Source organism: Urocitellus parryii, chromosome 9 (assembly GCF_045843805.1).
Source record: "Urocitellus parryii isolate mUroPar1 chromosome 9, mUroPar1.hap1, whole genome shotgun sequence".
NCBI classification, from domain to species: Eukaryota; Metazoa; Chordata; class Mammalia; order Rodentia; family Sciuridae; genus Urocitellus; species Urocitellus parryii.
Window position 1 is genome coordinate 81935365 of NC_135539.1, and position 12090 is coordinate 81947454.

Sequence of the window (12090 nt, forward strand, 5' to 3'; positions counted from 1 at the left end):
TGAAACTTCATTCCCTGCTTTTGCAGGGAGGTAACACTGGAATTTCTCTGTAGAGTCTGAAACAGCCCTCTGAGGTGAACTTCCATCGGCTGTCATTCATTGGCAGGCATGGCCTCTGGTGTTGTAAAAGACCCAGGAGCTCACCCTTCAATTTCTTCTTACTTGGTTTATAAACATGAAGAAGGAAATCCGCGGACCAAACCATACAACCTACTGAACAGCTGGAGCACAAGCGGAACTCCCATATTTGCTAGTCCAGGGGTTTATAAACCACTGGGTTCACTGTTATTGGTCCAGACTTATGCTAATTAGGGTTTGGAAACGTACTAATGCTATTGGTCAGCTCTGGAGTCCATCCAATCAGCTCTGCCTACTTGCATTTTCTCCCAGCAGGTCTAGGAAGTCCAACTCCAGGCCCTGGCTGCAGCAGGCATAGGTAGGACGCCCTGCCTGGCCGCAAAGGGCAACCGGTCTGGACAGCTCAGCTCGCAGCGCCTCAGGACCCCCAGTCTGCGTGGCAGGCTCCATGCTGCAGGTCCTGCTTGTAGTCCACACTTCACTGCAGCCGTTCTGCTGCGTGGGAAACCAGGAGCCATGTCATTGTCACTGCAGTGACGTGTCCTTCAGTGTCTTTCTCAAGTGGACTTCTAAAGGCTTTCACTTTTCCATCTTGTATTTCTTGATGACATAACCTGTAGGTTTGTACACTCTGGCATACCATTGAGATCAGTCTCCACTGCTAAAATTGGGTTTTCTTTAATTTATAATTTACTCCTTTTATCTTTCTGCTGTCTTCCAGTGTTATTTCTCGTCATATTTCTAGTTTATAATTTATGTTATTCTTTCATGCTGTCTCCAATTTTCTGAATTTCTTTTAACCTATTTTGAAACATTAGTTCACAGCCTTAAGCTTGTTTATCTGGTAAAACTTTATTGCCTGCAGATATTGATTCTACACCTTACTCTTCTATATCTAAAATTATGTATTTTATAAATAAATTATATATTTATAAATAAATGAGATGTCTGGCCCTCAGGCCCTATGTTATATGTAAAACAATTATAATTATGTAAATGCATATAAATTGGACTACTGAACTTATATGAATTATACCTGATTATATATAATTACATGGGCAATAAAGGAATGCCAAGCGGACAAATAAAAATTGAGGTGCCACATTCTGACTGTTACTGGAGGCCACCTAGCTGCATTAGCTCTGGCCTTTGGAGCTCTTGACCCCATGGTTTTTCCTTAATAGGAGAAATAGGGCCTCTTGCTTTATGAATTCTATCAGTTCTGCCCCTCCCCCTATGACTTTTGCATGGTCCTTCTCTATCCTTGCCTCTCCCCCCACCCATTATAGACTCTATTCTCAACAATCCCCCCACCCCCATCAGGGCTTTGTCCTGGAAGGGGGCTTTATTTGGTTAGTTTTGAAAGCCTATAGGACCAAGACTGCTCCAGTAAGATCCTACCTGACCAGTCTACCCACCCACAACCCCACCATTTGCTTTAGATTATGTTTGGTCTGTGAGTCTGGGGTTTGACTATGTTTGTGGCTATGTCTGCTTTGACATCATAATTCAAAGAGACTAAGAACTCTGCCTCCCTGGTAACTTCTCATTTCTTACAATCTTTATTAATGACAAAGTGAGTTAGTTTCAAGGTCACTAATTCCTAAAAATCAAGAAGCCCAACTTCTCAGTTCCAAAATACAGAGACGAAGATGAGAAGCTATTTATTACAGAGGCACACAGTAAATACCCATAGTTTTGAATCAGGAGTAACTAATCTGCATGTGTCCTCAGGCTTAAATGTTTGTATTTTCTCAGAACCATTGATACTGCAATTATGAACCATTCACTTGCAGGCAAAGATCAGTCTGAACAAGTAATGGTTAAATAGTTCTATAACTTGAGGTATTCCTAGGACTGTTTCTGGGAGCATGTATATAATTTACAGTGTCTCACTAGTTATTGCCAATAATTATTCTGTTCTCCCTACTCTATGATAAATATAGAAGATACCAATTTGGAAAAAAAATCAACAAATATCAAATCCAGATACATCTGTGTGAAGTACAGCTCTACCCAGGTTTTCATATTGAAAACATGAACTGAGATGTACACTTTTAACAGTTATTACAGAAAATTTGAAGTCTTAGAAGGAAATATATAATTAGCCTAAAGACTATTGATTCCCTTTCAAACATAATTATCCATTAAATTTTATTAGTTCAACACCACGTGCTTGGATAAAAGATAAATGAGATGTCTGGCCCTCAGGGGTGCAGAGGGACATGTGGCCTGGGAGGGGTATCCCTGTGCACTCAGCATGGGCAGCAGTGGAATCTTTCTCAAAATAAAAAATAAAAAGGGCCAGAAAACATGGATCAGTGGTTAAACAGACAAGGTTCAATCCCTAGTACTCAAAAAAAAAAAAAAAGAAAGAAATATGGTGTTCAGAAACAGTAACCCAGAAGAGTGTGTCTGAAACAGGCTTTGGGGGATAAGCAGTGTTCCAGCAGGCAGAGAAGTATAGGAAGGGCATCCAAGTCGGGGCAAAAGGTAAAAGGAGATATGAGACAAACTGATAGATTGCCACTTAGGGGCAGGGGTGAGGGTTAGCAAAGAGTAAAGAGCACCTGTATCGTAGAACTCTTAAACAACTGTTTTTCTTGGCAGTAGCAGGGATTGAACCAACAACCTTATTTTAAGTGTTCTAGCCCTGAGTCAGATCCCCAAGCCCATGTAAGAACTTTAAAAACAGCCTTTTAATCTAATTATCTGATGCCAAATGTAAATTTTCAGATAAATCAGAAATGTACAAGATAGCATGAAAATAAGAAGTGTTAAAATACTCAGTTCACTAGGTCATCAGAGGCAACTGCATGGTCAAGTGTCCTTGACAGGAACTAGGCAGTTTAAATGGTAACCAGTCCCAAGTCAATGTCTGACTTGACCATGAAGTGATAATACCCACTGTAGAATCCAGGATGTCTTGATTAGCTGTGCAAATCAGCTCTTTCATCAGGTAGCTGGGAGAACAGCAGCTACTATAGTGTCCAATATGAAATAGAAGGTCAGAAAACAGCGTAACTAAAGGTATCAGCCTGCCTCTAGCCACCACAGAAATACCAGAAACCACAGAGAAAATATCACAATGAAATGATTAATAGCTTTTTAAGGAGTACTTTTCACAACCGAAACTGTCCCCATTAAGTTGTACAAAGGGAATGTCACATAAAAACCTTGTTGAACTGAAATAAATCTAAATAGGACTATAAGATGCATATGTATTGCAGAAAACTAATATTGTTATTTAGCATAAATTACTAGAGTAAACCAAGGATATACATATACACATTACTCAATATTATTTTACAGAACAACCAAAGAGGTTCAGTGGCAGACAGAGTAACCCAAGGATGTGAAGCTCAAAGCCCCAGGCACAAACATGAGAAGCCACGGCTGACCTATTGCCTGGGGTCATCTTGAGCAGTTACACAGTCCTGGGCCTCTGCTAGCTCCCTTGTCTTATCTGCACAATGACTACGAAGACAATGACAGCTCTTCTTATTGGGACAATTAGACGAGATCATGCATGTCAAAGTACTGTGCAATCTACAACATGCTAAACATAAGAGTATTAAACTGGCCGTTTTCTCCTTGATTTCCTTCCCCAGAGACACCCTCGCTTCCTCTCCTTCCCTTCCTCTGGGCTGTCTGATCCATCAGCAAACCCAGTCTGTCCTCACAGCATGTTCCAGACCCACCCACATTTCTCCCCTGACAACAATTCCAGGCGGAGGAAGAGCTGGAAGAGCCAGCTCCCACCAGGGCTGCAGCAAGCACCTTCCCAAGAGCCTCTGCTTCTCCCCTTGATCTCACTACAGCCTCAAGTCTATGTTGGAGCCAAAGTAATCTTTAAAATGCTAAACCAAAAACCACAACCCATGACCTCCCTTCACACTAAAAAGAAACCTGAACTCCTTATCTTGGCCTGTAAGGCCATCCACGGCTAGTTCCTTGGAGGCCTCAGCGGCTTCCACTAGCACTTTGTTCACGGTTCTGAAAACATTCTGCATGTGCACTCCTACCCACCTTGAGTTACCTGGTTCTTCCTTGTGGAAGGTTCCAGAACTGAGAACTGTTCATTCTCTCACTTGATTCCAGACTGTTCAAAGGACTATCTCAGAAAGGACTTTCTGAAATACTCTGTACCAGGGCAAGTCTTCCTCTGCTCCCCTTTTTCTTTCTGGCCTTAACTATTCAGAAATTCCATCACCTATTTATTTTTCCACTACAATCAACTTCACGGAGCAAAGACTCTGTATGCACTTGTTCACAAGTTCCAGTTCTGTGTGTCCAATAGAGGCTTACTTAAAAACGTCCATACTGAAGTGTGAAAGCATTTTTTTAATTTTATGGGTTCTACAGAAAATAATTAAGGGCTCATAAATGCCATGAGTGAAACGCGACAGTGGGAATAGCCCTGAAAAGCTGCATCCTACCTTGGAATTGGAAGTGGACTCTAAGAAACAAAGTCTGTTGCCAAATCCTTCTGCTGCCAAACATAGTTTCTGTTGTTCTTTGTGGATGGTTGCGGTACACTGCAGAACCACTTCATCATCCTGCAAAGGAGGAGAAACGGAAGAAAAGGTGAGACTGGACACGATGAGTCTAAATCAGATCCAGAAAAACACAATTTTTGTGCATTTAAAAAACCTGAGCCAAATGTTAACCACTGTCCAAAAATATAAAAATAAAAATAGACTCAATTCCCAAAGCCCTTTTTATTTGCAAGAAGGTAAGCGGGTGGAAGAGAAGAGGGATTGCCATTCAGAGCTATCAATACTTTTCTTGCTATTATTACTGCTCCCCACAGAGAATATGCGTGGGGAATAGTAAGATATAAGATTTTCCTGTTAGTACTCTTATGCACAATTTTAATCATCAGAATCACCAACAATTCTCTGACATACTTCAAGGATATCAAGTATCATCAAGAATGGGATTCTGATAGCAGGCACACATGTCATTACACAGATAACACAGGGAGTAACTCGGTAACTGAATTTCTGGGTTCAGATTGACTGGAAAGTCTTAGCTCAACCATGTATTGGCTACTTGATCATATTGGAAATGATCCTGGGCTGCTTAAAAATCTACAGAGAGGCCATTTATTAGTTTGATCCTCTGAAACACAACACTAGCTTCCAATTAATGAAGCAGGATTACAGGAAAAGCTGCACACGGGAAAGATGATCGATGGGATAACAGTACAGACGGCGCAAGTACTGAAAGAAGCATGGACCTAAAAGCTCTCAAGATCTGATTCCCATCCTCACTCTGCTATGTACTAGTGACATGGCTCCTCGCCTCAGCTGGCCTACTGGTCCCTGCTGAGAAGCACAGTGGAACAGTGGGACAGGTCTGGGTAGGTTGGAGTGCGGGTGGCAAGTATGGCCAAGGGCTATGTGGAGCAGGCATGGCAGGCCTGAGGGGAGGCAGGCCAGTACCAGGTGAGCCGGGGCAAATCTGTCCATCACCCAGCCACAGTCCAGACTGAACACAGCAGAGATGCCACACCCACTGCGCATGTGCAATCAGTGACTTCAAGCTCCCCCTTCCCTAAGCTGGGAGAAAATCAAATAAGGCAAATGTAAATGAAACTCAGGGCTAACCAATAGCATTAGTACATTTTCAAGCTCTAATTAGCATAAGCATGGGCCAATAGTATTGGTACTTCTTCCAAACCCTAATTAGGGTGTTTAAACCAATCCCAATGACCCAGGTGCTACAGGAACCCCTGGACTAAACAGCTGTGGTGGAGAAAACCTGCTATGGAGCCTGCTAGAAGAATTCTGTTCTTGTTCTTAAGTAAATCCCAGGGTTATACCTACTCATCCTCATCTGTGGAGTCCATGCTTCAAATTGACAAGATAGGAAGCTAGAAGAAGAAATTCACAACGAGTTGCTGGGGTCTGCTGTTACCCTGGAGGGCAGGGCCTGCCGTTAAGAGGTGCCACACTTTTTAGCTGCAGGTACCTGCAGGTTGTAGGACCCCACCAGTCAGAAGCAGAGAATTGAAGTTCATCTCAAAACTCTGGTTTCACTAGGTTGCATGACCTAGGCAAGGAAACTAATCTCTAAAGTGATCATGAGATAGAAAGTACTTAGACAATGACATGCAGATAGCACTAAATAGACACTAAATAAATGGGAGATGTAGCTGTATGTTAACAAAAGCTCTCACTTTAATAGGTTCCAAGTAGCAAGTACTTAAGGTATTTAGCCATCTGTATTTTGAGATTTCAAATGCAAAGATTTATAAGGAAATATATATATTCATCAATCCTTTTAATGACACTCAAAACGTTAACGAACACAAGTATATCCAGAGGCTGCCTTCATCAAGGCAGAATAGCAGCATGAAAGTGTCGTGACGAGATGGAATTAATCTTAAAAAGCAGAAAATTAGCTTTTTTAACTCATAGAAAAAGCCATGTTAGAAAAGTGACTCTCATTTGCATTTAAAACCCTTGTGATCCTGTGTGTTTGCTTTTGTTTTCCTTACAGTAGCTGCAGTACTTCATAGCACCCTTACAGCACCAGCCACAGGCAAAGCCCAGTGTTTAACAACCACCTCCTAATTTTCCCTCCAGATGCTCATTAATTTTCAGTGAACATTCATTTTAATGAAAAGTCATTTGCTTTAAAAATAAAAAGCCTGATTTTCATATAAACACATGTGAATATAAATTCATGCTTAGCCTGGCCATAATTAAAAAAAAATCACAAAGTACTTTATGTAATCTGCAAGATCAAGAAAAATGGCGTTTTTCAAATGTATAGTTTAACAAGAAAGAACAGAAAAAGATGCTGGTGTGCTTGGTGCCTTACCACATCCCCAGGGGTGTATTTCCTGTCTCACTGGCCCTGTGGAACCAACTCTGACACATAAAAGACACTCTCCAGTTAAAGACTCTATTTCGGGTGCTGGAGACTATCTGAATACCATTTAGTAAATAATTATTTTAATGTACTAATTAAGGAGAGCTTGGGAATAAAAGGACAGCAAGTGGGGGTGGGGCATGAAAGCAGACCATACACCTGGGGGACAAACGTCTGAGCAATGCTGGTAAGTAAGCTTTGCACAAGAGAAACACACTCGATTTCCCAAAAACATGGTGTGCCTGCCCCAGCTCTCCCTCATTTAATACTCCCTGTCCCCTGGGACACAAAGGCACCCACACACAGATGAAAGCCAGGCTCAGCGTAAATGCTTGCTCAGAGGGTTTATTCTGTGTGTTTCCAGGAACCAGGTCATTAAACCTTCTCTGAAAGTCATCAGCCCCTAGCTGCTGCCTGGGTTGATTTTTACCATGTTTGTCATGTGTGGGAGTGCGTTTCAATCTTGAACCTGCATCCTGCAACCCACAGATCTTGCCAGAACACACTTTCTGATTCTGTACGTCTTTGGTGGGTCTGAGGCTGTATTTCTAACGAATGCTCAAGAACAAGGGCCACACTGAGGCTCTAGGATGCAAAAATGGGTCCCAGAAAGGATGTGTATCCCAATAGATAGAAGTAGCCCTTACAGGAGTGTGGAAAGCATCAAGAATAGCTGAGTATTAAAGTAAGTCTTCTGGGGACATAGATTAGTGGTAGAGCACTTGCCTAGCATGGGCGAGGCTCTGGGTTCAGTCCCCAGTACCATACTTTGGACAAAATCAGCTTATGTGGAAATGCTTATCAATTTGAAGCAAATTCCAATTACATAAATAATTGAATTAAAAGACATTAAACCACCCCATCAAATTTGGGGAATTTTGATACAGATTGACATTACCGAGTCTGGCCTTGAACTTGCAATCATCCTGACTCACTTATTCAGTTTCCCTTCAACTTAATGCCTTAACATCGACAACAGAGGGGCTGGCAAAGGCCCAACACTACATCTAGGTGATCCCTGCTCAGCCAAGGAGACAGTCTACAGTCAGAACCTTGAGTCATGGTTCAGCTTCGAATGGCAGAATTTACCTGATGTGCCCTACAGCATCTGCTCCTTTACCTGGGAGCACCTTTTATGTTACATTCCAGTAAGTGAAGGGTTCCCCTTTGACACAATATAATAAATCTCAAATGCCTGCTGGACCAAACATCAAAACACAAACCACCACCAGGTTTCTTTAATTAGCTTCTCTCTCACCTCCAAGTAGACTCTCCAGAATGATTGCCCTTGGACAGCACGCAGACCTCGCATTTCAGAGGTTGTCATAAGTTGGGTCTTTACTGGGACCCACATGTGGTGAATCCGGGTATTGTTAACATATATATGATGCACATGGGGATGAAACTGCTCACATTCTAGGCCCTACCCCAAAACAAAGATCAACACTGCCTAACACTGAGGAGATCCAGGAGCAGCACTGCTCAGTTATCAGAATACAGATGTAGTTAAGTTACATCTTGTTAGGTTGTAAGTCCTCTTCTGAATTAGTTTTTGCTACCTGGCTTCAGGTGCAATGTCCTAATTCACTCTAGGAGGTGGGGGATACTGGGGATTTAACCCAGGGGTAATTTACCACTGAGTCACATTCCCAGCCCATTTTGAGAGAGAGTCTCAGTAAGTTGCTGAGGCTGGCCTTGACCTTGAAATCCTCCTGCCTCAGCCTCCCAAGTAGTTGGGATTATAAGCATGCACTACCATATTCAGCCCTAATTCACATTTCTTACTTTCACAACTGGTTGTGTGTGCCAGTGGAGTATCTAAGGCTTGCGTCTACTTGGTTCCCATCATTCTTACCTTGTTACTTTGGAAAAATGCCCTTCAATATTCACCCTTTACTATCCTTTGTTTTTTGAGTTCCTGTGTCTCATGCTCTAGTACCTCACTAGGACAATACATTTAGACATGGTTCACAAGAAATCAGGTCCAAACCCAAAATTCTACAAGAATAGATTCTACTCAGATTGTCATTTTGCCTTTTAAATTTTCAAAACTTGTAATTAACTATGAATGACCAGCCTGATGATGTGTGCTAGTACTGGAACATGGAGCATGCACATCAGGTGGGTTCTTTGTCTTGCAAATTCAAATGAAATCCATGGACCCAGGGTAAGAGCAAAGTAACAGGATTAGCTTAATAGACAGAAAGCAGAACTCCCATAGAGGGGCCTAGAGAGTGATGCCAATGGCTGTCTGTTGTCTCGGGTTATTAAGGGCATATCTGATAGCCCAGAGCAGGTGTTTGGTGGAGTTAGAGATGCTGGCATGGACCAACCAAGCTGTTTATTTATTTTTTGAATCTTAATTCAGGCCTCCTTTCAGGCACGAGCCTCCCCTGGTAACTAGGCTAGGCCAATTCTTTTGTCTTGTGTTCCTGCACCACTGTTTTCTGTTAATTTACTTGGTTGGTCATTATGCACTCATTTATGTGCTCAGTGATGTTTGATTATCGAATCTACTATTTTTTTTTTTTTAGAACTATAGCCCCAGTATCTATCAGACTTTCAGCACACAAGAGAGCCTCCGTAAGTAATAGTGGAATGAACGAATAAAATAACAAATAGAACCACCACATGACCCAGCTACATCACTTCTTGGCATTAATCCTAGAGAATTCAAGTCAGCACACTCCAGTGATGCATGCATACCCACGTTCACGGTAGCACAATTAGCAATAGCCGAACTATGGGACCAGGTTAGGTGAATGGACAAAGACAATGTGATATATAATACAATATATATATATATATATAATACATATATAACATATATATAATATATATCATGGAGTTTTATTCAGCCATGGAGAACAACAAAATGATATCATTTGTAGGAAAATGAATTGAACTCGAGAACATTCCATTAAGTAAAATAAGCCAGACTCAAATAAGCCAGGGTCATATGTTTTCTCTTTTCTGGAAGGGGGGGTGGATAGGATCTCATGAAAATAGAAGGAAGACCAGTAGAATAGAGGAAGAGGAATGGGAGGCCCTGGAGAGGGATGGGAAGGGAGCTGGGGGTGACATATGCAGGGGTTCTGTCCTCTGTTGTAACCAGTGAACATCAAACAGAAGGTATTCAACCTCTTCACACTAACACCTTGAAGCCTTTAGCATTCAGGGATGTGTTCATTTACTTCCCCCAGCACCTCCCACTGCAGTTCCCTACCAACTTCCCAAAAGATTTCTAACACAAGGAACACACTTCATCAATCACAAGAGTGTAAGTTACTCTCAGGAAGGAATTGCCCCTTTCCACTCGCACAGAGCACATTCCGCCCTTCTGCACATCCCCTGGTCTTAGCAGCTGTGTGAGAGCAGAGATGAGGTCAGTCATACTCCCTGGTACATCTCCATTGCCTAACACTGCACCTGGCAAAACTAACGTACTGCTGAAGTGACTGCACATCCCAGTCTACCTTTGATTGTCTACTGGGATGTGCAGTCACTTCAGCAGTACGTTAGTGCCTTCATGCTGATGGATGAGTCTCTTTGTAGACTTGCCAAGGTAAGAGTCTATTTAATTTCCAATTAAAACTAGTATTGTATAACCCCAATAAGTGATTTCATGGTTTCATGGAGCCAGGAAATAGGGCAATTTTGGAAGAAAATTACCAAGCCTATCTGTCAGAACTGTGACAAATGTTTCACATATCAAAAACATCCACAGCATCAATATAAAGCCCAACTGGATCACTGAAAAAGGCAAGTGGCCCCTTGTGTTTCCTTATTTCCACATAAGCATAGTAAAACTTTTATTACAACAATGCAGTTTGCATACAGAATCTAAGCCAATCTTTCATCTTATACTCGCCAATGCTCTAGAGAAACTCTTAAGAACTTCGGCCATTACACAATCCCTCACATCATGCCAACTACTTAGTATGCTTGCATTCCAAAAGGTTAATCCACATTTACTAAACGTACCTGGTGTGCTCCCTGGGTTATGTCATGAGAACTGTTCCAGGGTTAGGGTTAGCCTCGACTCAAAAAGCTATTTGTCAGGCTGGGGTTATGGCTCAGTGGTAGAGTGCTCGCCTAGCATGCATGATCACTGGGTTCAATCCTCAGCACCACATAAAAATAAGGTATTGTGCCCATCTACAACTAAAAAACAAATATATATTTTTAAAAATCTATTTGTCCAGAAGGTGAGATTCCATTTTATAGAAACCAGGTACCCAATGGGTAACTGATTTAGTAAAAACCTAAGGCAATCATATCATCCATCTTAGATCACATAGTAAATGCTCAATAGACACGGTGTGGTTTGAATTCCTTCTGTTGTATACTTCCTGTGACTTTAAAACCACTTAGAATAGATATTTATAGGGAGAAAGAGCTAGAATATGGTATTCAGGCAGTTTTGTGATGAGTAATAAGATGCAATTTCTATAACAAATATTGCCAAGTGTGCTGAAATAGTACAGCACGAAAAATAATTCTCCAATGACAATAGCAGCAGCTTCTTCCAAATATTCATCCATCATTTAACAGATACTTGCTTGGGATACAACATGTGCTAAGAAACATTCTAAGTGCTTGAGATAAATCATCAAATAAACCAAAGATCCCCAAACTCATTAGGCTTATGTGCTGGCAAGCGATTAAACCCAATAAACACAAATCTAATAAATTTATAATCATGTTGATGTTATGAAGATATAAAGTTCTAGAAAACAAAACAAAAACAGAACACAAGCATCAAAAGCTGTATTGGTTAGAGACAGAAGATTTGACTAGAACCATCAGGACCTCATAGAGGGGGTGACTTGTGAACAAGGACATGGAGGGAAGGGCATACAGCCTCCTGGGGAGAGGGAAGGCTGGGGGAAGTCCCTCCAGGCCCTGTAGTCTTAGCTACAGAAAGAACTGGAAGGATCCGGGATGGAGTTCACTGGTTCAGTGTGTGCCTAGCACTTGTGAGCCCTGGGTTGAGCTCCCATCTCCAAAAGGAAATAAAACAAGCAGGAAAAAACTTTGTAGCTAGAGCAGAGCAGGCCAGGGAGAAGATGGTAGTTTATAATGCAATGAGGTTGGCATGAAAGCCCTAAGTTAGCATAAGCTCTTCAG

At 41.7% G+C, this 12090-nt stretch overlaps 1 protein-coding gene across 1 annotated transcript in view; it reads right to left on the bottom strand.

Moving 5' to 3' along the window:
* Ryr2 (ryanodine receptor 2) overlaps positions 1 to 12090 on the bottom strand; it is a 588770-nt gene that overhangs the window by 413296 nt on the left and 163384 nt on the right. The window contains exon 2 of the mRNA XM_077802933.1: positions 4518 to 4637. Within this exon, the coding sequence (XP_077659059.1) occupies positions 4518 to 4637 (120 nt within the window). The remainder of the gene's footprint in view (positions 1 to 4517; positions 4638 to 12090) is intronic.